Source organism: Aphelocoma coerulescens, chromosome 2 (assembly GCF_041296385.1).
Source record: "Aphelocoma coerulescens isolate FSJ_1873_10779 chromosome 2, UR_Acoe_1.0, whole genome shotgun sequence".
Classification (NCBI taxonomy): domain Eukaryota; kingdom Metazoa; phylum Chordata; class Aves; order Passeriformes; family Corvidae; genus Aphelocoma; species Aphelocoma coerulescens.
Window position 1 is genome coordinate 19,892,717 of NC_091015.1, and position 27,811 is coordinate 19,920,527.

The window sequence follows — 27,811 nt, forward strand, 5'->3', positions numbered from 1 at the left end:
TTGCAAGTCTGAGCCCTCAAGCATGGCATTTTGCAGTTTGCATACAATTTCTTTACTTTTTAGAATATTTTTTTTTTAATATTCAGCTTCTTCATTTATATCTGAACACACCTGCATGAACAGAAATACTGAATGTATTGAGAGGTCAGCAATCACAGTTCAGATTTTTCAATACTTTCCAATGTTAATGATGAATTAAATTCTGTATATTGTTTTGATGCTTGTTTCTTCACACATTTCTTTATGACTTGGAAGTACAGGGAATGTCCCCAAGCAGTTAGGGAAATTCAGCCGACTCAGCTGCCTGTTCATATCCATACAACAATGCCCAAGCACTTATATAGCAAACATTTCCAAATATGTTCTCTTTCCATAGACAGTGCTTGTAATATAGTCCTATAATAGCCACTTACAGAATTCCAGGTTTTTTTCTGTTCTCAATATTGCCTTAAAAGGGAAATCCATACCTGTTAATAGCCCTTAAGGTCTCATGTTAAGGTATGGCACAGATACAACAACTTTCAGGGAGGTTTTTCAAATAAAATCAGATGAAAAGTCTCTCCTTTGTTAGATACCCCAGTGGAAACTGGAAGATGATGTGACATTTTTCCTCATTTAAGGTGGAAAGTATCTGCTTTACCCTGTGCTCTCCATTATACATACCTGCAAAAATTCATTTTAACATAGTGTATCCACTCAGGTTCTTTTGCTTGCTATTCAGTGATAATTTGACTTATGGTTACCAGACTGTGTTGAAATGCATGCTGAAATTTATTTTAAAAATCTTTCTTAAAATGAAAACAATATCTAACACTCATTCTGCTTCTATCAACGAGATGTGCTCCACTTCTGTGAGTTCAAAGTTCAAGCAGTAATCTCCACACTATCAGTTCTTCAGAGCTGCATCACAAACTGCACTATTAGAACGAGCACTACTTGACCGCTCTGAAGGCAGTCCCAATACACGAGCCAAACACTTAGCAGGCAAGACAATTCCATCTCACAATAGAACACTGAGAGATTTACATCTATTAAGCTTTCAAAAACCTTTCCCATAAACCCATAGACACATACTACACAGTGACATCCAAAACAAGTGATGCTCTTTGCTTCTTAAAATTGCAGCTGGGCTAATTTTATTGGTTTTAAGGGTAGGAAACTATTTTGTAGAATAATTGTTTATTTACAATTTTCCTAATAAAAGGTTTAAAATTAAATTCCAGGCTGTACCCTCAAGCAGAGTAGTACTACACAAGTCAAACTGCCAAGTATCAAAATCAAAACAAAACAGAAAAAAAACCACACACAGGGGCTGTGGGCTTAGATGAATTTGATTTAATTTAATTTCACAAATTCTTCTGCAGATCTCATAAAAATAATAAACTGGAGAATAAATCAGCTATTATTTTTGAATTCTTATGTTAAAATATTTCATGGATACCTGAAAAAATTTCATTAATTCTTACAATAAAATATTTCATGTCTTACCAGCAGGAATGCTCACGATGCCCTCATTAAACAAAACAAAACCAAACCTAATTTAAGTACAGGCCAAAACAAAACCTAATTTAAGTACAAAATAAATACAATTACTTTTTGTAGTTTTGTTCTGTTTTGGCATTGGGGCACCATCTTGCCCTAAAAAGCACTATATTCTTCATGACAGCTAGTAATTTTGAGTTAAATTAAATCCCCACCTTCAGTCTTGTTGCTCCAATCCTTCAGGAAGGAACAGGAGACAATCTTGTGCCCAGCTTGCAGCTGTGCCCACTGAGCAGGCTTAGCTGGCAGGTCTGAGTGCCACTCACATATGCCAAGCTCAAAACTGGAAACCTGTGGTGCTAAAAGGCAAAAATAACAATTACTTCTTAAGAAGTCATTATTTATGAGACCATTCCCCATTAAAAAAACATGCTTATTAAACTCCTTGACAACATTTCTGCTTTTTCAAAAGGTTACTTCAAAAGCCCTGTGTATCCCTGATTGCTGTCCCATGTTTCAGCCTGCCATCTTTAATTATTCTAAGAAATCATTTCCTGAAGACAGGTGCTTCTTTCAAAGCAATGGAGTGCTCTTTATGTTAGCCAGTCATCACAACCTTCATGAATTCAATTCCACAGAGAGAGTTGCCAGGTAATATAAAAACTGACACATAATAATAAGAAATACCTATTTACTTTCTAGATGATAGCTACAGAAAAATCAATTTTAACTGAGAGGTTAAACTCAGCAGCATCTCCACAATACTTGTAACAGAATACTTCTTTTTAGAGACATAAAGGTTCTGAAAGCATCACCACATATTTTTAAGAGCTTGTTTAAGGGCACAGCATGCCTGACTAATCTAGTTGCCTTCGGCAATGGTCAGGATTTTAAGAAGGATTGAAGTATGATAATGGAAGTTCCACTTCTTAATGCGATTGCAGGGGAAAGGTAATCTTCTGGTTAAGACACACTATTAAATAGGAGTCAGGATAGCTCAGAGAAAACATAGAGATTCCTAACTATACGGAGAAAACAATTTAAGGTCAGTATACACAGTTACTGTCTCCTTCATCCAAGAGATGTATTATTCACATTACTGACACCTCAGTGAAATGGCGTGTCCAGCCAATGCTGCAAACCTTTCATTTCTTTCCCCTTCCAGTGCTGGGTAAATGTGCACTTTTTTCAAAACATGTATATTATGCAAGAAAGAACTTGACAAAAACTTGTTTTCCATGGAAAATGCAAAATCCCACAAGGGTCTAGAAAAGGATGGATTTTGTCAAATTTCAACATGCAAAAGAAGTTGCTAATTCTTTCAAAAGGAATCAAGATCTTCTTTTAACACTTTTGAAGTATTGACACAACATTTTGAGTCATTCTGTGGGCTTTTTTTTTTAAATTTATATTTAGACATTTTTGAGGTTTTGTTTGTTTTGACAAAATACCCATTTTCCATCTCCTAATTCCACAGCATGTCAGACGACAGTGAGATTAGTATTTTGGATTTTCTGACTTTCATCCCTGTAGCAGTTCATCTCAAATACCCTCTTCTGTAATATTAAAGGCTACGTCTTTTCAGGATTAGAATTAACTAAGGAATTAAGTTTTTTTCAGTTGAAGTATTGTCATAGGTTGGCAAGCATAGTCCCGGAAGGGATATCCTTGCTAAGGGGTGCTTACAGCTTCCTCTGGGACCTGATAGAACCTATCAGCTGGCCAGTTTGAATATGGACAATTCTTTAAGCCACTTAAAGTTGTGACCGCCTCTGTGATACACACTTAAGAATAGACAAACTCCCCCTCCAAGCTCTCTCTCGTTTCCGGCGCTGGGACAGGTGGCTGCAGGCCCCGTGCAGGGGCCAGTGGGCCCGGCCAGGCCCTGCTTGGGCCAGGCCGGGCCGGGCTGGGCCAGCCTGGAGCCATGGGCCTGTTCCAGCCATGGAACCCCCCCCCCACTGCCTTGCCGTGGGCAGCCGGAGCGGCTCGGACCCCCCCACCCCCACTGCGGCCGAGATTCAGCAAAGCGGCACCGCTGTCCGGCAGAGGTCAGGGGACCAACAGCGATAAGCCACATTCCAGCTGCAAGGCCGAGGTGAGATTAACCCTTTTATTGCTGTGAAGGGACCTGAGGGAAGAGAGAGAGGAGATGCTTAAAGCTGAAAGTCTGTTGTGAAGCTATGATATATCAGAGTATCCTGTTGTAATTTCATGAAGATATGGGGGGTGGAGTGTTCAACTCATAAGCAGAAGCACCTGCGCTGAGATAGGCAGATGCTGACGCAGCTGTAATTTCATGAGAAGTTTGGACAGAGAGAGATGAACCAGATGAACCAGATGAGGACTTTTGCTCCAAAGAGGAAAGGAGAAAAACCTCAATTCCTAGAGATGCTTCCAGAGATAGTCTTAAAGATGAAGATGACCCTTTGCTCCCAGGGAAGGAGAAGGGCCTCTGTTTTTTTTGTTTCTGAACAGCTCAACCTTAAAATTGTACCCCAGAAAACTTTCAAGAGTGGACCCTCGAAAGCAGTTGCGGGAAAAGCTGCAAGTCGGGGGAAGGGACTCACATCGCAAGCAGAGAGACTCCTCTTCCTGAATGGACTGAACAATATTTGGAAGTGGGTGGCTGTCTCGGTGTGATACTGTTTTCATAGCATGAGCAAAAAGAGACTTCTCTTTCTAAATGGACTGAACCAGGTTATTATGGAAGTGGTAAACAGACTGAACATCTTAAGGGTTGTCTTTACATTGTCAGTGGGAGAAGGGAGGAAGGTGGGGGGAGGAGGAGAGTTCTAAAGGTGGTATAATTTTTTTTTTTTTCCTTTTCTTCTTTTAGGTCTGTTAATAAACTTCTTTATATTCATTCAAGTTGGTGCCTGCTTTGCATTTCTCCTAATTCTTATCTCACAGAAGATAAACAGTAATGAGTATTTTAGACCAAACCACTACACTAAATTGGTGTTTCCGCCCGGTTACAAACCCAACCCGCGACAAGTATTCATACTGGATTTTTGTCAAAATTTATACATTATAAATAATACATATATAATTACTTCAGTTTCCTGAAAAAAGACCCTATAACTTCACAGTGAGGCTTTGTCACTTCTGTATTACAAGTGACTTAAGGAGGACAAAAGCCTGATTCTCCCTTATAGCATTGCACTTTCATGCCTTAGACCTCTTTGCTTTCATCTCTGTGTAGAGATCAGAAGGACTATCTTAGTGGGGTTCTTCTCATATATAATTCTTTGGCAGTTGAGAGGGAATTCTGCAGAGCAGCCATTTGGATAAGAATATGAAGCCTTTGGACAGAGGGTCTACTAAAGGTATAATTAAAGGAGATTTTGCATTAAGTGTGTTTCAGAAAATAACTTCAATATTTTCTATTTTACAGCCAAAGTATTTTATTTTTCAGCAGCCCATATTCAAATGTATAGCAAAGAGCTGTGGGGGTTTTGAGTGATAACAAACTATTTGGCAGTGTTGGGGGAACTACAAACTGTAGAGTATCTTAAATTGCTATATTGAAGATAGGGTTTTAGTTGTGTTCTTTTCAATGCATGAAGTTTAGTCTTTAGTAGAACTGGACAACAGACTGAAGTAAGACATTTTGGGAGACAGGGGCGGGATAGAAGCGAAGGGAGAACTTAAAGTACAATGAAATTACTTTTATATTTAACAGTCACAGTTTGTATCAGGAAACTCCTGAAAGCACAAATATTTAAGGTATTTGACTTACAACCCTTAAAGCACAGTCATACTAATGAACACAAATGCAGGTCATCTCTTATGTGCATTTATACTGGGATTAAAAACCATGAAGGGTACATTAAAAATGCAAGTTTTAACTAGGAATTTCATGAATTAAAGTGGTTTTCATTAAGAGTCTACTCATCCAGATATTCCATAAGGACTAGAGAAAAAAATCAGTAGTCTGACCTTTTGTTTTAATTATTGGAAAATGTTCTGTAGTAACATTCCTCTTTCAGGGAGAAAATTAAGATTCTTTGACCCTGGTTTTGGCTGTGAGCCATTTAGATGTCACCTAATGAAGTTGACTTCTCCTAATGAGGAAACACAGGATAAGAACTGGCTCTTATTAGAATATACCTGAGGCACTTAACAGTGCAGCAGCTCAACCTGTAAGCCACAGTATGCAGTTCAACAGCTGGCATGTAAGGTAAGTTTAACACCCGGATTGATAAGATATGGTGAGTACATAAATCAGTTTCTTTTTTTTTCTTTTTCCATCTCTTTGAGATGGTATTTCATCTCTATAACTGATTGGTTTTGGCTTCATTTTTTTTACTTTAGAATAACTGTGTTGAAAAATTCGATATATTTTTACAGACAGATCTACATCACCTGGCAGGAACTAGTTAAACAAGTACATAGATTTCTAGAATTTAGCAGTGCATTTTTTCCATTTTATGCCAGCCTTTTATCTGCAGAAATCCTCCAGGGAGCAGAAAGAAGCTGGGTTAAAAATCATATACTTGTCATCTTTACATTGAGGATAAGTAAGTTTCAAATTCCATTTCAAGTTCATTTTTTCAAAGAAAGCACACTGTGTACTTTCCTGAGTTCATAGACAAGAGTACCCAAAATTTTAAATTAGCATCTTTGCCTTTCAATTAATACAGCTAGAAAACTTTACAAAACAGAAAAGCAAGTTGTGCCCTGGCATGAAAATATTCATATAATATTTACTCCACTGTAATAATCCTCCACTGTAAGAAAGTTTTAACATGAGGAAGCTGACGTGATCGAGTTTAGGTACCTGAAACTTCACTTCCCCAAAACAGATCCCCTTTTAACTAAATATGATGGCATCATTAAATTAGGGTTTGTATCTTGCTTTTAATGTATCTGCTTGCAATTGCTCAGCACTCTAAGATAGTAATATGCATGTGCATCTCTTTTCAACAGTTTTTTTCCTATGGGGAAATCTATAGAGCACTGTTTAGGAGTATGGAACACACAAAACCAACCATGCAACCTAGCTTGGTCTGTGTCAAACATTGCTTTCCATATCTCAAGTTAAGTTTAAAGTCTAAACCCTCTGTGCCCATGCCCAGAATAAGAGAAAGGAAAACAAAGGAGGTGCTTTGAATCAGGACTGCCCTCACCTGAGGCTGTGACATAGGTGCCACAGGGCAGTACTCTTGTGTAATACAGAGCAGCAAGCAACTTAATTTATGCTAGGATGGGTAGTGTTCCTTTTCCATGAAAATAAATTGGGTTGAAAAGGGAAATAGGAAATGTTTTGCTAAAGAATCCTGGCATGCAGGGATGGTCTGACTGCAGAGATGACCAGCCTGACATTACAGCTCTTGGATGTAGCAGAGCAGAACAGCATAACCCCACTGCACAGCTGAGGATCGGGACCTTTGCGCATTTAGAAATACACAAGTGCCTTGGGAATCTTCCTAGTCAGCTCCAAAGCTTTGCCTGAGCTGGCTGAACACATCAATTCTTCTGCCAAAAACAGTAGATCTTTTTTGCCCACTAAGCCCTACATTTATAATGTATCAGATTTCTTAAAGTATTTATTGTCTTTCTTTGTAACTGTGTTTAGATGTGAGAAGACAGATGATTGTTTAGGGAAATGAAAACGAGCCAAATGAAACCACTTACAGCGTTAAGAAAGCCCTTGAACAACAAAAGGCTTTCCATTGTTTCTTCTTTTCTAATCCAAGGAAAAGACAAAGTACAATGACCTGGCTCCTGAAAAGCAGGTATTCTTACCACATGCCAAAGAACATCCTTCACTGAAGGTAATATCATCAATGGCAACAGTTTCACCTTTTGTCTGGGTCTCCACCATCGCCCAAAAGATAACCTAAAGAGATTAACAGCAAATCAACAAGAAACGGAATTTACCAGTGTCACAGAAAAAACAAAAGAGCACACAGTATATGCCAGTCTAGCCCATGGAGTTTCTATTGGAAATATGAGAACTCTAATCACACATTTAACAATTTTGAAGGATTACCATCCTGGCTTTTTCATACATCTGTGGCTTTTTCACACAAGCACAGATACGTAGTCCAATCATCTAACTCAAGATTAAAGTAAAATTCAACAGGAAGGATCTGAAAAGAATCACAATAAAATGCCTTAAAATCTAAGCAAGGATCATGACAATTAAAGAAGGAAACACAAAGGATTTTGTGTTTTATCAAGTCATTATTCAAGGAGAGACTATAAATGTGAACAATTTCTGGTTGATTTCAGAATTTCTCAGAAACCTGGAGGAAAGTCACAACAAAAAAACCTACCATTATTCAGAAGTCTTTCATCAAGTTTTTAGCCAAAAAAACCTTGAGGAGTACTTGGTCGACCGTTATTCTGCTCTAATGTTACAACAGTGATATTTGTTTTCCCTACCAAAGTCTTCTATACAGAAAAAATTACAAATATTTTACATTTCCATCTTAAGGGCAGATTTCAATCCACATTTGTAAATGTACAAACTGTCACAGGTTTCCTGCAGTGGTGTGAAAGGGAACTGACTGATCAGTCACAGTCCTTGGGAAAACACAACAAGAAAACATACCAATCAAAACAACCCAACAAATCAATCTTATGAATAACGTTCCTTAAATTATTCCCTAGCCACAGTTTGGGATGACACAGCTCCAGAATTTTCCAGAGTCTTGGAGGCACAATCTACCTAGAGATACATTCTAGCTCTTAATAAGGAATTCACAGGGATAGCAATAATTTTTCAAATATTACCTTGAGAGTTCAGAAACAATGTTGTGCATAGTTTAATATATTGATGCAGAAAACCTATAAATTATTAAGAACTGGGTTTTTCACTGTACAAGATGACACAACTTATCCAATTATATGACCATTATGTTATGATTGGGAATTGTTTTGAGGGGTGTAATCTTTTGTCTTTTGTTTGTTTCTCTGAAGCTGCAGTTGGCTTGCACAAGAAGAATGGCAGCCATATCCCATTCAAAAATATGTTTATATGACTGAAATGCAGCATCATGGAAATTCACTCATTTGATTTAGTTCAGAAAACAGTATTTTGAATTACTGAATTCTGCTGCAATATGTGCAGTTAATGTGTACTTTCATGACATCCCCACTAGAAGGACAAAAAGTGTATTCATATTTTCTGTTTCTATCATTACATGGTTTCAGATAAGTTTCTAAAACAATATAGTGCGCTGTTTTATAATTATAAAGAAGAAACAATAAATATTATTTAATATCAAGGATTTGACAAATATTTCACCTTTGCAGAGTGCTGTTTCATTCTGAACTCAAAATTCACTTACTAATAGCTTTATTTTTAATAGATATCTTTCTGTAGCTTGCAGTTGGGTTTTCATAGATTTTATTATATAGTGAAACAAAGTGACTTAGACAAGGCTAAAGAGGGACTAGCTCACTTTGCTGGTCCAAAATCAGAGGCTGCTTCAAGGTCCTATTCCATTATAGCCCATTAAGTCTGTATGGACTTGTGTTTCCCCAAAACTCATGAACAGTCTCTCAACTTCCCCACTTCCAGAAGATAATATTGCTAGATGCTCTTGTGTCTAAAAAAGATTATACAGGCTTTAACTGGTGCAGATACCCAGCTGACCCCCGCTGAGTTCAGTCCAATAACAACCAAACAGACTCACACCCAAGTTTACTCCAGCAAGGAATCATTCAGTTTTCCTTCTCACACAAAGTCTAGAGTTCCTTAAGCTCACAAGTCAATAACAAAAAGAGTCTACTTAGTGGCACTTTTTGCTCATATCTGCAATGATCTATATGCAAAATCTGTGAGCACCAGAAGAAATTAACTTTGCGGCCCCATTAGTGGGATGAAAGTTCTAGGTGGACTGTAGGTGGGATCAAACACAAGCTGGACTGACTCCACAGTGCAGCCACAGGGACAGATTGCCAGCACAGCAGCAAAGCACAAGGTAGAACAGGAATCAAGCACAAAGACAGAAATAAACCCCAAGCCTAGAATCCTTTCCCTTAATGAATTCTAGGAGACAGAAATTTGTTCTCAGTAAATAAGAGGAAAAGTAGCTTAGAAGAAAAAACCATGACACAGTTCTACAAAACCCAGCCAAAACAGACATACTGAGCTTGCTGCTTGTTCAGTAGCTAAATCACTGACAATCTTTGTATTTCAGAATTCCACAAAATGGAGATTTTTAAGTGCCAACATAAAATTCTGTAACCCGTAAATATAATCCAGACTCTTAGTAGGAAGAGACTTAAGTGTTAAACAGTCAACATCAAAATGAGCAAAGGAAATAAGCAGTGGAGGTTCAGAGGTTGATTTTAACGAACATCTCACTTCAAAAATGTTTGTAAAATTGACAAAAGTATTAAAGCACCCTATTTCAAAGTGATTTGTACATCCAAATAAAAGTTATCTGTCTCCCATCATTTTTTTTCCATAGAAACATTAATAATCAAAATTTTGTCTTGAAAAATGCCACAGGTATCCCTGTAGGCTAAGTATCTTGTCATATAAAAGAACAAGTGCAAAAGGGCAAGTGAATTGCATTCACTTCTATGACAGTGACATCTTGCATGTTTTCACTGGAGCAAAACGTGCAAACAAAGAAGAAAATTTGCTCAGCTTCAGACTCTAGGTTTTGTGAGGGGCTGAGCTGTATTTCTTAAATCAGTTGTAATGATTACTGCACTAAGTTTGACACCTGCCTCTTTAAAGCTGGACTCTGCCCATCAGTTCACTTGATAGAGGCCAAAGGATAACCAGGTTTGCAAGCAATGATCTAATTAGGATTTGACCTAGCAATTCAGAGGAAGTAGATGCCATATTATATTAACCATTCCCGGACTCGGTCAATTTTCCAAATAATATGAAGGATGAAAAAAATAAATCTAGAAGTAAACCCTTCCAGTACAACCTCAGATTGCTATATATACTCTCCTATCAGGTAGAGGTAAGTTATTGACCAGTACCAGCATTGATACTTGTGTTGAGTTGTGCATGAGTATTTTGCAATATACATTCTCAGAAGGGTTGAGCAGGCCAGTATTACTTCAAACATCAAGATCCTGTTGGATGCTTTAGCACAATATGCAAGTCAAGTAATTATGTTACTCATTTGGTGTATTGAAATGAGGTTGTACTGCTATGCCTTCAGGTTTGTATGCTAAGCAACTTCACAGTAACTGCTGTAGCAGGAAAGGCCTCTCATTTTCTGCTCTGCTCCCCACCTTCTCCCCAGTATTACACATGACAGAGAGTGTACATCACCCACAATATTATAGCCCTAAGTTACATTTACTGTGCTAATGTGTTTTGTAAATGCACATGTAATAACATTTAAATAGCTTATGACATTTGCATTGCTCTTCAGTAGCTTTGAGCAAAATAAAACCATACGCATGTGTTCCGTTACAAAGGCCCAAAGCTGCAATTAGTAGTTAAGTACAGTGTTTGGCACCTGCAGCACCCCTATAAAAAGAAGTATCTCAAAGTATAAAATGGTGTTTCTTATACAAATGAAACCTTGAGTTTATCAGTCCAGTTAGGCTGTGTTGGGAAATAGAATTATTGGGATCAATAAAAGAACTGTGCAAGCAATAGGGCTGGAAGTTTTTAGGCTTGTGTGTGAGAGACCCTTTCCATGGGAAAGTCCCTGTGTGAAGGAAAACAATCAGCCTGAGAAAAAACAGGGAGTGAAGAACTTGCAGCTGTGCTATCTGGGAGTGAAACAAGGGAGGTGAGCACAAAATTCTTTTGATCATAACAATACTGTGGAGACTTGCCAATGTAGGTCCAATTATGTAGAAATAGAAATGTGTCTTGATAAGCTTTAAGCCACTTAGGAGCTAACAAGCTGGTATACTCTATAAGTGCCTTTGGACTGCTAATAAACGGAGTCATTTATCAACCATATTGGTTTTGGACTGCTTCTCTCTCCCCCCGCTGGGATCTGGGCTCCTCGTCCCGCACAGCTTCTAGCTAGGCTGCAGCTAAGAGAATACTGTATTGAAAGTTAAGATCACAAGTATATCACCTCTATGGGCTGGTAGATAATTTATGGCTCAATGAGACTGACTTTTATTTAAGACACATGCACAGTTCAAGCAAAGTTTGATATTAGTTTTAACACCATTAAGAGATAAGGACAAGCTTCATTTGCTAATGCAAACGATGATGTTCAAAATGGCTTTTTTCTTGTTTACCTCATGATAGTGCTTTCTTTCCATTTACAAAATATTTAGTGCTGACCTATTAAAAAGGCCCACAGTTTATAACCCATTTAAGAAGTGTCCTTTACAGCAACCTCAATTTACTAACCTGATACTTTTCGGTGCTATTGATTGTGATGTTATTTACATTCCACTGATTTCGTAGTTCTCCAGACACTTGCCAAATATTTGTAATGGTATCTTCAGAGTGCTTTTGAAGCCCCACCATCAATGTTCCACTCATTTGACTGACCCAATAATGATATCTAATCTAGGAAAAATAAGAACATCTGATTATTCTAGGGAAATACTACGGCAAAGAATGTAATACAAGGACTGTGTATCAAAATACCTGGCAAATGTGTTCTTCATCAGTTGGAAGGAAAACATTTGTCCTTAAAGTTGCAGAAGATGATTGCATTTCAGAGGACAATGAGAGGAAATAAGCTATTAAAAGGAATAAAAAGAGAAAACTTAGAAGCTTGGAAAAAAAAAAAAACAGCAACAAAACACGAAGAGCAATATGCACAGGTATAAATTAATAACCAAAAAGCCAGCTAGAATTGTTTCCTCAGAAAAATTAATAGCACTTGTAGCCATTGTGTTCCAAGCTTTTTTTCATGTTCAATATTGTCATGGTATTGCTCCATGTTCCAGCCAAAATTTTAAGTAGGATTCCAAAATGTTTCATGTGGTGATGGCTTGAATACTCAACTTGGAAGTGCAAAATTTTGGGACAAAGTGAGACTAACTCAGAAACCTGATCAAAGACTTTAAACTCCAGCTATTGAATAGATAACATATTTCATGCCTAAACATCAAACTGCCATAAGCAACAATACACATTTATCATGAAAATTCAGGTCTCTGAGGAGATGGTGGAACATGGGAGAGAAGACTGTGGTGTGTTTATAGGTTCTGCTGGTGTTCAGATAGGTGTCTGGTTTCTGGCTGCTGGGAAAATTTCCTCACTGCAGATAGAAGGTTGTGGTATCCCTGTACACATTCCCAACATAAAAAGCTGTCTTCAGAATTTCAAAGCTACCATTAAAGGTACCAATATCTTTCATTTACAAAACAAGCCCTTGCTTCACTTGAAAGTCTAACAGCTCAAGAGGAGTCAGTGAACCATGGTTGTTGTCCTGACCTTTGATTGATTGTGTCTCTTCCTAAAAAGATTGTTTCAGATCTTATGAAAGATGGAAGGCAACCACCCTTTTTAGGATATCAAATACTGCAAGTCAAAATTTGGCTCTTCCTGAACATGAAGATTTCAGAGATGTTAGATGTTAAAGGATGCAAGAGGAAATACAAAGAATAGAAAAAGACTCAATCTATTTTTAATCCTTTTTCTTCCTTTCTCTTCTCTTTCCCAAACTCCAAACAATGTCAAGTAAACTGTTGTCCTCTGACATTAACATTCTAATGAAAGGAGGAAGATGAAAGAGAAAAAAAACCAAGTGGGACTTGGAATTTAAAAAAAAGATTAAAAAAATAAAAGAATAAAAAAATCATAAAAATAAAGATTATTACATTAAAAAAATATTAGAGGATAAATCAAACCATCTAAATACTTAATTTATTAAACTACCCTCCTTGACCTCTCATCCTTATGTGGAACTGGAAAGCCCCTGATGAAGCACCACTAGCCCAGCTCAGGTCTGGAGCCAGCTGAGCAATCCCACAGAGGAGCATTTTGCAGCCTGACACCAGGGCAATGCCTGTGCTGCCCCCAGGTTTTAGACCTCTCCTGACTGCTCAGACAGCACTTTCAGAGCCTGCCAGCTGCAAGGATATTGTTTCTACCCACAACAGATGGCTTGGTGCCTCTGCAGAGCCCTGTCCCTGACTCCAATCTGTTCCATTGGATGTTAGCTTCCATGAAATTTTGAAACTTTTCTTTTAGTTCTCCGAAAATAAATGTGTCTAAGAGTCAAAGATTTATTTTTCACTGCCACAGGAATTTATACACAGATGGGGCAGAAATAGTAATTTTAAGAAATTCTTTGAACAGTCATCTCACATTGGACCTTTGCATAGAGAACAGTTTCAGCTAGCAAAATCAGGTTGTGTTTTGGTTTGGGTTTTTTTCAAAGTAGTTGTCACTGGTCTGCTCAATTACTTTTTCAGTGAAAAAAAAGAGCCATGACAGACTGACCTAAAGAAATGTTTTGGCTTCTACTAAATACTTACATAAATCTTCAAAGGAGTTAAATTTACCAAGGGATCTTTGCTTTTCTGCTAATGTGTGTGTGTGCTAATGTTTTCTGCTAATGTGTGCATTATCCTGATGGCAGGAAGTCTTCCCTTTAACACTCTGCCATAGAGCATACTCTGCTCAGTTGTCACAATAGAGAATCATCTCTGGGTTTTAAGCAGGATACAACATAAAACTGATTACATAGTCTGTTGAGTCACCAGCAGTGGGAAAACTCAACTCACTGCCGTAAGAAGATAAATATTTCCTAGGCGATTAGATTTAGAAAATGAAAGTACAGTTCAGACATTCTCCAGGTAGAAAAATAAAAGCAAATTAATAAAATAATTAGCTATTCAGTTCACAGATCTGAGTACACAGCCTCTCAGAAAGCTGAATAGCTGCAAGTATTCAAGCTTCCTGCTACCTGAATAAAATAACTTAGATCAACATGACGACTGCACAATTCAGACCTGGCAGACACAACAGCGACTGAATGCCCAAAACAAGTAAATGTGAACATACAGGTGACTGAACAGTTTGTTTTGTCTATAACAAACACTTCAGTTGATGATTCTCAATCTTTTGGTGGCTTTGGCTGTCTATATAAGTAAAATTTTCCGTTCCCCACTAGTTTTTTGCAAGGTAAGTGTAACCTATGTTATGGTTATAGGAGCATTTTTCTGGCCTTTGTTATGTCCTGATGTGGTGTGTACTAGCAATCATGCACAAATCCTAGAAACTTCAACTACAGCAAGACTGTTGTCTGGCTAACCTGTTTAGATTCCAGCCAAGAGTTTGCAACATTTGTATTCCATGGTACTTTTGGGTTTTTTTAATGTGTTTCTTGATGAGAAGTGTTTTATTATTTTAAAGATAAACTATTTCACAACTTGCATGCTTAAAACAAAGCGTAAGTTTATGAAAAAGGTTTGGCAGCTGCTCACATTTTTGTGCTAGTATCAGTTTAAATCAATGCTTATTTAAGAGCAACCTTATGTTTGGAAGCATAATACACACAGCAGGATGTGCTTCTGTGATACCTACAAGCAAAACCCGAAGTTGCTAAAAGCATATCACGTGTATAAAGTTTCCTAATTGCAGAGTATCATGAGAGTTATCCACTGTGAAATGAGAACTTGAAGTGATCAGAAGGAAAAGGTAGAGTGGGGTTTTTTGTTGTTGTTTTTTTCAATAAAAATGTTTAAACTTGGGTTCCATTTTCATCTGCTGATTTCTAAGCAAGTTTTCCCTTCATTCACCTTGAAACCACCAGTTTATACTCATCAGGTCAGGGAACTTCTACCTGTTTGGTACCTTATGCAATGTGTAAGAGATGCTACTTTAGAACAGTGCAGATTTCCACACTCCCAGATCATCACAGTTTGGGAAAAAGGTGTAAAGCACGTGGGCTAATCACAACACCACTTGCATCCCACATAGGATTATCTTCTTGTACCTGCTCCAACACTGCATGCTTGCCTCCGGGTGCTCACGTGAGGGCTGCCAAAGCACTGCTTGTGCCCAGGAGAGATGAGAGGGTGTGGGTGGAGATGAAGGGAAAGAGAATAACAGAAAATATGGAGAACTAAACAGTTATTGTATTACAGTACGTATTACAGAAGGAAAAGCAGGATTAATTTGGCCATAGGACAAGTATAAAGGGTATGTTCTGTCTGAGAACAGAGAAAAGGAATTACTTAGTTGAGAGATAGTCTTTAAGGCAAAGTAGAATTGTAAGAAGATTTAGAAAGAAGCTTGCTCAAAAACAGACTATCAAAGCTTATTCTGTCTCCAGATACAAAGTCCTCCTCTCTCAAAATATTTGAAACAGTAATATTAGCCACAGATAATAGATATACAATCCAGGCATTTACCAGTCCAAGAAAACATGAAAATATGTCTCAAAATTTCTAAACTTTGCAATCATCAAGACTGAATTTATAACCCAGTATCTCCAAAACAAGTAAAGATCACTCTGGTAGATAAACACATCTTTTGAAATGGATTATTTGCTCCTCTATGATAACGAGAATTGCTTACTGGAATACTGTCTTTCCCCATCCCCCCCTGCCCCTCAAATTCTGGATTATTGTATTTGAAATTACCTAACAACATAAGACATAACTGCTCAGAAAACACATAGCTGAATATAATTCAACTATCAAGAAAGTAGCAAAATGTAGCAAACTAAATAGAAAACGACATAATTTTAAGAGTCTGTGGCTTCCTCAAAGAACATGAGTCTTACCACTCTCATTCCCACTGTGGTCAGAATACGGTGGTCCCATGCCAGATTGGCCATTTCTTCTTATCCAGGCAGGATGTAAATTGAATTCAGGAAGAGCTTTGCACAGATTGGTTTCAAAATCACACTTCTCCCAGGAGGAACCTGAATTGAAGAAAACAAACGAAAATTTAAAAGCTTAAAAACAGAGTCAAAAGAGTATTTTTTCAGCATCACTTGCTGTTTAATCAATACACAGAAACACTCTGAACAGGGCCTGAAAAAAAAATCATGAACAAAGAGAAACAGCACAGTGGAAGAGAGACAAGTGGGAATGAAAATGAACATTGGAAAAAAACCCCAAAGAACCAAATCCTTCCTTCATCAAACCAAATCCAAACTCGTCTGCTTATATTTTATTACTATAATATATGCTCTTTTCATCACAGATGTGTGTGTAGTTACCTTTTTGTAGGAAACTCTCCAAGCTAGTATAGTTCATATGCAGAGAATGTTCTTAAAATACACTGCAGCTCTAAGGAGAAGAATTTGTCCAGAGTTCTTGCATAGAAAAACAAAGACTTAACATCAAGATGTAATCAGATAGCAATTTTTTTTTTATTCCACATCATTAAAACAAGAGATTAAATGAGTCCTCAGAACCCAGTTTGGTGTATGAGTTCATTCAGGCAATTTGAGGAGGGTATGTGACCAGATAAATAATTACTTCCTGGGATGGAGGGACAGATTTTGGTTTCTGCACGGGTGTCAAAAAGTCCTTTATGCATCATATCCAAGCTGAATAAAAGTGCCTGGATGTGCTTGACAGGCTGGATATCCCCATTCCTTGAAGAACTTGTGGTGGTGGTGGAAGGATTTAATTTAAAAAAAAAAGTCTAAGTAGAGGCAGATGTAAAGAGCAAACTTACTGCAACTTCAGCCCAAGCAGAGTGGCCAGTATGTGGTTCTGTCTCTGGACTTCATGTCCAGTGTGGAAAATTTCTGTTTCCCTGCCTTTTGTCTTACACAGCAGAGGAAAATGGGTTAAGACCCTGCCTTCTAATTGGGATTCTGGTTAGACACAAGAACTACAATGACTTTACACTCCCTCTCAAATTGGTGCTTGCTCCAGGCCCCAGCTAATGCCTTTGGTCTAGTCTGTATTATCACAGTTCACTAGTCATTTTAAATAAAGTTGCAACTGCAGCATTTATAGTCACACTATGATGTTCAATTTCATGACTTTCATATCATGTCAGTTTACTGCAACTATTAATTACAAGGTGAGAGAGGGGAAAACAGAAATAATTCACACAAGCATTCCAGACTCAAGTTAATGTGCAGATTGGCTGAGTCATCAACCAAATTTTTATTGATGCTTTTATTCCTTGGATGTTTAAGTGGCTAAAAAGCATGTCAGAGGTTCATCAAAAGCACAAACACTGCTGAAGCATATCTGCTTCAACATTGCATGAAATGAACTAAATCATCTTCAGTATTTCTTCAGGAATTTTCTCATACCTTAAAAAACAATTGGAAATTAATATGCATGAAATAGCAAGAATTGTACCCTTTTAAATTAATTCTTAGGTTTTAAATTAAAAATTAATCATTCATCATTATTTTCCAAAGCAATATTCATTTTCACAGAAAATATAACTTCAAAGCGAACCAATGTAAATTTGCTGGAAGATAGATTTACAAAGGTAAAGTCACTGCTTAGAGAGGAAAAGTTCAGAAGGATGAAATGTGTGGGATTTTTTAGACAATTTTTGCTGAATTTTCTGTGAGCAAAAAAATTATCTAAAATAACCTCTACAAAAAAATTCCAAGTGTTCCAGGAAGAGACTACAGTTAAACATTCTATTTCAAGTGTGTGTGTGTATAAAATCTCAGTTTGGGATATTCTAGGAACAAAATATTTTTAAGAGTAGTTAGTTATCACTCATTTCCTGGCAAATATTTTGCAATATGAAGATCAAATGAACAATAAAAACTGGAATTCCAACTTTTATATATTTTCACTGCAGAAGCTTCCTTAAACCTGAGCAAAGCCCAAGGGAAAGAGCAGGAACCTGTCACCAACATGAGATCAGGATCTGAAACCTAAGCAGAAAAATAATTTTGCAATAATCCCAAATCACAAGAAAGAGTGGCAGCAGGACAAATCTTAGATTCGACAGCCTGATCTGTATCTTCATGTCTGACAGCTGATTTATCTCCTGAAGTAATCCGGAGCATTATCCAAGCAGTCCCAGCATGCAGCCTGTCCCTCAAAGCCTAGTTCTACACCTGTGGCTCATTCATATGAAATACAATATAATTTCATATTTAGGTTTTTACAGAGCCCATAGGCTCATTTTTCTATAATGCTCTTTGGAGAATCCTTTAATTCCCTTCTTTCATATAAGCATTTCTCTATAGCTGTATTCCTTCAACAAACCAGTGTAAAAAGCCTTCATAAAAAAATAATGGAAGAGTGCACCTCTTGTTCCATATTCTGCAATCACAGTAGAAAGGGCTGCCTGCAGGAAATGCCCTTTCCAGGGAAATTAAGACCAAGCACAATCAGAATTTCAAGGCTATGCAGCAGAACTCAGCATAACCATCTCTTGTGCAAGTGATAAAAATCTAATCTATGTTAGACATGTTAGGGAATTCAACAGGCATAATTTGCAGCCATTGCCATTTAATACATTTTTGTACAGCTCCAGAAACTTACAAAAATGTACTGATATCAAATACAGTCTTAACAATTGTCCTATTTGCAGTGAAATAAAAGTCAAGTATCCCAGATTTGATTCTAGACTCCTGTTCCAAACAGATCTCTGCATTCTTTTTGGATAAAACAGGGAGTCTTATCAGAGAAAGAAAAACTTTTTGTAGCTGGACACACAATTGTAATTTGAAGAACCTGGATTTAAGTCATTGCTCTTTCTCACAGATTTCAGCTGAATTCAGTGATTGCTATCAGTTCTAATTAGCAGTTTTCAGTGTGGACAGAAAGACACAGGCTCATCTAAAAACCATCTCTTTTATATTTAAAGTGAAATTTAAAATCTCAACAAAGGTGGTAGCTTCCTTTATTGCATTGTGAGTAGAAAAACTTAGATAGGATTTTTTTGTTAGAATTAAAATTTTTGATAAATACAAGCTCTTCTTTGCATTCAGAACAAAAAATCCTCAAGGAGAAGGATTATCTTATGCTTCTGTCCTGGTTTCAGCTAGAGTAGAGTTAATTTCTTCTCAGAAGCTGTTACAGTGCTGCTTTGGATTTGGAATGACAGTGTTGTTGATAACACACTGATGTTTTGGGTTTCTGCTAAGTCATATATATCCTATGGCAAGGACTTATTTTGTCCCTTTGTCTCATGCTCTGCCAGTGAGGTTTGCAGGGTTAGCGCAGTTGATCAGAGCCTGCTGCAAATAATACCGAGGCTGTAGGTATGGTCTGCATATGGGCCATGCACTTAAGAGTTGGACCCAATGATTCTTTTGGGTCCCGTCCAATTCAGAATATTCTGTAATTCTGTGAAAAAAATAAAAAAAACCCATCAAAACTTTGGGGGAGTATAGCTGGGAAAGGTCATGCCCAATGTATAAACTGGGGGGAGTTACCTGGAAGTGTGGCCAATCTGGGTTCAAGAAGGGGAGATCTGGCATTGGTCAGTGAGTGGCGAGCAATTGTATTGTGCATCACTTGCATTTTTTTCCTTTTTATTAACATTTTGATTTATCATTATTACCCTTACCATTATTGTATTTTACTTTATTTTCAATTATTAAACCCTTCTTATCTCAACACACAAGTTTTACTTCAAATCTCCTTTGCATTCCAGCATGAGCAAGTGACTGTGTGGTGTTTCATCTCCAGCTGAGCTTAAAAACCTGACATTAAATTATTTGCAGCACCATTCCGTAGTACAGTATTCTGGAAATACAAGAGTTCTGATGCAAATTTGCTCAGACAACAGCAGTTAAAATTCACTCTCACCACTTAGATCAATTCCTTACAGGAAACAGCACCAATCATATTTATAACCAATTATTGTGACAAATATTAAGCCAGGATAATCAGTTCATGAATTCAAGAAAATTTCCAGCCTTGTTTAGGCAAAAAAAAAAAAAAAAAAAAAAGAAGAAGCTGTTGTAGCTTATACCTTGGTCTTGGAATTTGGGATTAAAACTGAATTCTATCAAACAATTTTACCACAAATTAAAGAAAAAAGAATTATTTGCCTGATCTGCACTGAATTTGGATGAGGAAACGCTTTGCAAATAATATCCATTTGAAAATTTCTTAGAGCCTTGCACTTCAAAAATGTTGAAATAAAAAAGAGCAGGAAAAATCAAACTGAAGCTGGAAAAACCTTTCTTAAAAAATGAAATGAAGAGGGTAAAAAAAGAATTCTCAAACATTTTTTAACATAAAAAGATCCCCCTAGTTCTCTCTGCTGTCACATTCAGTTACCAAACTGTATCACACTTCTGCTAAGGCCCATGAGACTTACCTTGTTTCTCATCCCCGCTGTCCCCACACCAGCTGGTAGAGATGCAGACTTCTCCAGGTGGAGCAGAAGAGCCATTACAGCACTGGCATCCACTTGCTGTGGATGACTGAGTATCCACCAGAGCAAAGAAACACAACACACAGACGTGTATCAGCCTGTTCATGGGCTAGGTTATTATCCAAGCCTTCACTTGGAAAACAATTACTGAAACTGCCTAGTACTGGTCATGAAGTGCCTTTGACCAAGCTGTGTTTACACACATCTCTCTGAGAGATGTTTTTAGAACCTCACTTTTTGAACCTGAAGGTTACAGGAAATAGGGCTTCTGCAAAGCAGTGACTTTCAACCTGGTATGTCTTGGGATAATATTTAACTGAATTATAACGTTTTATGACTAAAAAATGTTGGCACATGCTATGCAAGACAACTGTATATCATTAACTTACTGATTGGATTTATTGCTCAGTGATTTGAAAATATATTAGAGAAGAAAACAACAGGAAAACAGAGTAGAATTACTAAATGACCAACATTCATAAAGATCTCTATTTGCTCAGAAGGAGTTGACAAATGCTTACAAAATGCATGAAAAGTTTGTACATCAGATATAAAAAACAGTCAGAAATTCAAAGTTGATTTTGCATCAGAGTCCTTTGTATGAGAATGTTTTAATAATGCCTTTCACCATGTTTCAATGTTTCACCAAAACACACTGGTTCTGGCCATGCTTTTAGACTGATGACTCAAGGATCTTCAAATGGAGGAGGGGGACTTGGGAGGGAGATCTGGACAATCAGAAAAGCCAGCCTTGTGAGAGAAAATTGAATCAACTTGTTTCATCAACAGATGAAATCACATTAGAATCACATGAAATCAGGGAAATTGTTTTAATGAGGTACCTTAAACTCTTTAGATGCCCCAAACCCGGGGATGGAGAGATAGTAGGTAAAAGACAAGATTATTGTAAAAGTAAAGGACAGTATTAGCCCAAGGCAAATGATGGTGAGAACTAGACAAAATAAGTCTGGCAATCATGTAAGCATGGCACTCCTTTAATAGGAATAGTGAGACAGAAAAAAATTTCCCAAGTGACGGCTTGTAAAAAGTAACTGATGCCAACATGTCTGGAGATTTTGTCACCTGAAAATTCACAAAATCAAGTCAGGGCAATGCACATTCCACTGTGCATAACTCTTATTTACCTGTTAGACCTGGTGAGCAGAAATAAGACAGGATATATCTCTGTAACTAAAGTATACTGATTGGAAAGCACAAGTGCCACAGTATCTGTGAAGAGAAACATGCTGCCTCTGCCTGGAAGGGAATAAAGCACTGCAGATCTGTATTTTCATAATGTGAGAAATCTCTTGTCAGGGAACAAAGACTACTACTCCAACATCACCTTAAGGTGAGAAGTGCAAGGTCTGATGCAACTTCCTATTATCTTCAACACCAGAGGCAGACACATGTTTATTGTGACAAAGGTTCCTGTTCTGCCTAGAAAACATTTTCCAGCTCATTTGGTTCAACTCCGCCCTTTTCATCATTATTTCTGTGGATATCATTTTCTCTGCTTTTTTTTAATGCTTTGTCCTCAGGCCATAGAGCTGTTTGGAAAACTTATGGATGAAAAGCAGATCTATGACTAAATTAATTAAGAGTTCATTGAGATATATATATATTCCTCAAGAATGCATATCATTGAATTGTTTTCTTCCATTCTCTAAGTACAGCTTTTACTAGAAGCTTATATTAAAAAAACCCAAAAAACAGAAAACCCTATGCCATATATTTCATGTTACTACCTTTGTAAAAGCTTAAATATTTCTGCTATTCAGGTGCTTTCAATTCAGTTTTTCCAATATACAATATACAATATTTCATCTTATTTCTTGTTGTCCTCTGTATCTTCTAAAACTCCCCTTCACACTGATAAACTTCACAATAACAGGATTTCCTTGTCTTTCAGGTTTCTTTCATTTTATTAAAACTCCCACTTCATTGTTCCCAACTGTTGTACTGCTCTGCCTGTAGTATAAATCTGTATACAAGTATTCTGAGTCAAAGGGTAATTTTCTACAGGAACTGGTATCCATTTCCAGTTTCATATTCTCTAAAACATTAATAACAAGCAAATTCACACAGCCCAAACAAGTCAAAGCCACAATAAAATCTGTTATGAGTGGAAATAAATGAAAAGTACATCAAATATTCAGGAATATTTACGGTGCAATCCATGGATTTTTAGTGAATAAGGGAAAAAGTATTTGAGTGAAGGTCTAACAGAAAGTGCAAAACCAAAGAAAAGGCGACTCTTCTTTTTTTGGGCAAGTGTTTGGCTATGTACATGTGGGGAGAGTTTCTTGATGATTGCAACAATTCAGCCCTCTTATCAACTAGGAATTGGAGCAAAGGTTTTTATATCTCGGAGAATCATCTAGAAAGGAACAAGAAGATGACTCAGAAGCAAGGGACTTTCAGGGAATGTCAAAAGGACAAATACTTCAAGTACTACACAACAAGCACCCTGAAAACCAAAAAGGAGTCAGAGATGGAGAATGAAAAGTATAAACTGCCAAAAACGTGCAGGATGTCAAGAAAAGCAGAAGATTGGCACTAATCAAAGGGTATTTTTTAAAGCACTAGAGAAATATTGCAGAGAAAATGAAGACTAAAAGGAAAGCAAGCAGAGCAAAACACTATGTCTATTTTCAAAGTTACTTTAGCAAACAAGCAGCTTTAAAAAGAAAAAAAAGTTAAAATAGAAAAGTGCTTGAATTTACATCAAAGCTGGATTTTTCTGGCTTAACCTAATTAATTTCATTTAAGGCAAGACAAACCACATTTCATGTAAGTGAAAAAGATTGCCCACTCAGCCTTCAACTTAAGTAATCTGTTGACAAATTTGTAGGTATTTAATATAGGAGTTTTAAAAGGTAAGTCTTAGAAAGAAGTCCAAACAGGCTCTGAAACAGGGCCAGAAAAATTTTGCATTTTTAAGTCCATTTTTCATGTGAACAGAATGTTATTTGCCTAAGCAGAAAATGGATTGCAGATAGGAATTCTGCTTTAGCTTTTTGTAGAGCCAATTATTAGCAATGAAACAGAGGAAAGTTCTAAAAAACTGGCTATGAGCTTCACCATCTGAGAACATGTTCAAATTTTGCTGCAAATACTTTATTTCAGGGAAAAGTTTTATAGAGTAGAATAAAGTCACACTTTCAGAGTAATCAAAATTTCATTAAGTTTAACATAACTTTTTAATGGCAAACTTATAACCTTTTTTTTTTAATGTGGTCAGACTGGGGAGCAGTACTGTGCCAGTGTATAAATCTTTAACGTGTATCTCCTTTTCTTCTAATATAGAGTTTTAGTAAACATCGTTAGTTTTAATAAAATCCTCACAAATTTTTTATGCAAGAACAATTTTAGCCACCTGTTAATAAAAACACCAAAACTGTATTTTTGAAATAATTCCCAAATATTCAGACAAGACTTAAAACTGAGAGGCCCTTCCCAAAAATATCATATTCATATTATCATATGACCATTCTAATTTTAAACTGTCAAACTGTAACTGAAAGACTTCTGTACAGTAGCAGAAAGTCAAGCAATCACAGTTACCCCAAAATGATCCATTTTTAACAAGAATTGACAGAATTCTTTCTTTTGATGTGAAAGGCAATAATTGCACGGCATCTGCTTCCAGTTAAGTGGCACTAATGCAATAGTTATCTTGAAAAAGGAATAGGATATTAATATATTTGATTAAAAAAGGGTTCTGGGTAACTGTTCTTATTACTCATCTCTGCTAAAAGAAATTAGTAAAATCAATTGAGAGGTTAAAACCAAACAATGCACAGCATGAGCACTATAGTTACAACTAGTAAAGGAAAACATTCCATAATATTAGGAAAAGGTGTGATGAACTAGCTATAATCAGGTCAAAGTCCTAGATCATTACAGTCTGAAAAAAGATTACACTTCAGGAAACAATTTGGTAGCATATTTTCCATCTTTGTAATGACAGACCATATAAATTTCAAGAGGAGATCACAAGTGCTGATAAAGAGAAAGTAGAGAAAATATTTAGTGGGAGATACTAAAATCCCTGTGTATACCACGTACTACAAATTGTCTCTGCACTTAGAGTTTGAAGAAAAAAACTACTTCAATTCTGAACTGTCAAGAACTGCCCTTCTTTCTCTAAACTGCAAAGTAAGAAGGGGGGAAAAATTGCCAGAAGTCCTTCTAGTCCATAAAGTAATTTCCTATTAGAAGGCAAAACTATTAATTGGCATAAAGTCTGATCATGCAGAAGCTTTTCTTGCCTCTATGTGCTTCTTCAGGGAAATAAGAATGGAATAAAGATTTTCTCACCATTTGCTTTGCAGACCAAAGACTTCCAACGGGTTTCAGCATGTACTGCTCCCACACTGTCTTTCCTCTATCACATCATTCTACCAAGAATTTTGGTCTGTTCTCTCCTATAAGCAGCTCCCTGGTCCCTGCAAGGGACCTGCAGCAAGTAGCACTGTCTCACAGGAGAGTGAAACCCCTGAGGCAGAGGACCTGAGGCATTATGTGGTATGAACTATTACACAACATGGCTAAGTATGTTTCAGAAGGTGTTAAACTAGCCCCAGACTAGTCCTGTGGAAGAAACACCCATCAGTGGCCAAGGAGTGCTCCCAGAGTTCATCCTCTGCTCTAGTCTCATGCAAGGGTGTCCATTTCACACTCTCTGTGGTTCCTCTGCTCCAGGTCACTCCGGGTGCAGGGACTGTTGGAACATTTCTTTCAATATTGCAGCCCTCATTAGAACCAAAATGTTAACGTGCTAAGCATGCTTAGAAACTCTTGGAAAAAGAGCTGGCCTTCCCTTTCTCCTAAGGAACATAAACATATCTAATTTTCTTTCAAAGTATGGAGAAAAAAACCATATTATAAAAACTAAACCTGAACCAAATTAAACAGTTCTTCTATCCATCTCAACTCATCTATCCAAACCTTGGCTGCCAGAGACTGGGACAGCAACCAAAGACATTACAGGTAGCACAGACAAACACCTCCTCAGGACAAACCACCCAAAGAGGTCTGTCTCTGAGTGAAACAACTTTAGAGATGCCTGGTGTTTTTTAACAGTAAAATAAACTTACCCTTTGGTATCACTTCTAAATATGCAATGAGGGCAAATAAATCCTTCCAATGGTCTGTCTGCTTCTGTCATACACAACATTAGTTAGAAAAAACAGCAAGATCAGGGAGAAATCTGGAAGAAAGAAATATCCCTGGGCTCATCTCCCATAACTGGAGCTTGTCACGATCCACTAATGCAAGCGGGGGTCGTGATGGTTTGTTTATCGATCTCAGAGTGTAAAAGGACACAAGAGATTTCAGTTTTAATCAAAACAGTGCACCTTTATTAAGTGCCCACAACACAGTAATGCGATAGAAGAGAGAGAGAGAGAGAGAGAAAGAAACACAAAGTAGAGAGGAAGAAAGAGAGAGGGGGCAATAGCTACCAACGGATGAGACGAAGTCCTCCTGGTCTTCCGCCAATAGATTCGTCTTCCTTCTGTGGGGAGATCTCCGACCTGGTTATTTCAGAAAGTCCCTTTATAGTCCTTTTCAGAAGCGAGGGGCAACTGGCCAACAGCCGTTGTTTTGGGGTCCTTTGCTTTGGGAAACAGGTACAGGACAGACGCACAAGACAGGTGTGCAGGACAGGTGTGCAGGACAGGTGTGCAGGACAGGTTGTTCCTTTCCGCTTCAGCGCAGTCCTTCCCGCCTGGGCAGCAAGAATGGCGCAGTCCATTGCGACCTGCACTAATTTTCCTTGGGAATGCGTACCAGTTCCCAGCGGGCACACCCATAGGCAACACTTGGCAGACATCCCACCTCAGCCAGGCCAGGAGTCCTGTGTTCAGTCTCTGTCCTCGGCGATGATCGTGAGGCAGATGAGGGATCTTCGGACTGTCTCTTACAGAGTTAAATCAGCACAGCCTAAGTTTGTGTCTCCAGCAATATTAACTTTAGTCCTGAAACATGTCCATATGCCCAAGAACTGAAAATTAGGCTGCTAAGATTTAGAGAGAGTCTCAACAAAGTATACACCTTAGTAACCAGACTAAAAATAAAAAGCCCTTATCCACCAAGTTTTCCCATGTTATTGATTTTGTCCTTAGGACATCTCTGGCTTGACTCTGTTCCCAAGGATTTCTAAGCAGTCATGCTCGCTCTACATATTTCTAGAAATTATTCCTGAAAAAGAGACAAGAGGTATGTTATTACAAATATTTCTTGGTCAAAACTCCCCTTTAGCTCAATTTCCTCATCCATAAACAAATAAGTGGTCTGAAAATTTCTCAATTTCTCTGATACCCCCTGATTAATAAGACTAAGTAGAAACTAATGATCCTGAGTAACCTTTCTCCATCAATTGTAAGTCAACCTTCAATATAATAGCAATATCTTGATATCCAAAGAAATAATATTCCACTAAGAGAAGGATATTTGTCAGCTCTGATTTTCAGAGATATTAGATGAAAGGATGACATCCTGAACAGAGAATAGCTCCTTTGAAATATACTTTCAGTGCAATTAATACAATGTTCAACTTTATGCAATGAAGGCACATGCTTTGGGAAAAGTCCTAGGAATTAAAGCACTAAGGATATTAATTGTAGTAGCTTAGCACTTACAGTGAAATTGTGTAAAACTTCAGAGTACATGCTTCACTTGGAAAAAAAAAAAGAGTCAGAGGATAACTGTGCTGCCTCAATAAAACAGCTCTATCCTAAGTCTAAAATGCCTAGTTATACTTCTTAAATTAACCCAGACATATTAAAAATTCCATTTAGAGTAATCACTTTTCAATTGGAGCTATGTGTTACTTAGAGCAGTTTCACACTTCAAGGAATTGTAGGAAATATTCTATCACTGTTATTAATTTCTTGACTATCTTTCATTCCATCGTTACCCAAAAAAAATTATTTAGATCTAGAGATTCACTTAATCCTTAAATCTAAGATAAATGAATATGGATCAGAGTCTAGATGCATTATCAAGTTAATGTGAAATGTAGTACATTCTCATAGATCACCAAAATGTTAGAACTTTCCTTGCAGCTTTTAACAACTTGTTAATGTTCCTTTGTACTTTCGGTGACTTTGTTTACAGTGACAGATCAATGGG

General features: G+C 37.3%; 1 protein-coding gene across 1 annotated transcript in view; it reads right to left on the bottom strand.

Moving 5' to 3' along the window:
- Positions 1–20,777, bottom strand: part of MALRD1 (MAM and LDL receptor class A domain containing 1) — a 242,766-nt gene extending 221,989 nt beyond the window's left edge. The window contains exons 1-6 of the mRNA XM_069004716.1: positions 20,615–20,777; positions 16,128–16,268; positions 12,032–12,126; positions 11,789–11,950; positions 7,234–7,327; positions 1,698–1,841 (exon numbers count right to left, since the gene is read on the bottom strand). Of these exons, the coding sequence (XP_068860817.1) occupies positions 1,698–1,841; positions 7,234–7,327; positions 11,789–11,950; positions 12,032–12,126; positions 16,128–16,268; positions 20,615–20,777 (799 nt within the window). The remainder of the gene's footprint in view (positions 1–1,697; positions 1,842–7,233; positions 7,328–11,788; positions 11,951–12,031; positions 12,127–16,127; positions 16,269–20,614) is intronic.
- Positions 20,778–27,811: the final 7,034 nt, after the last annotated feature.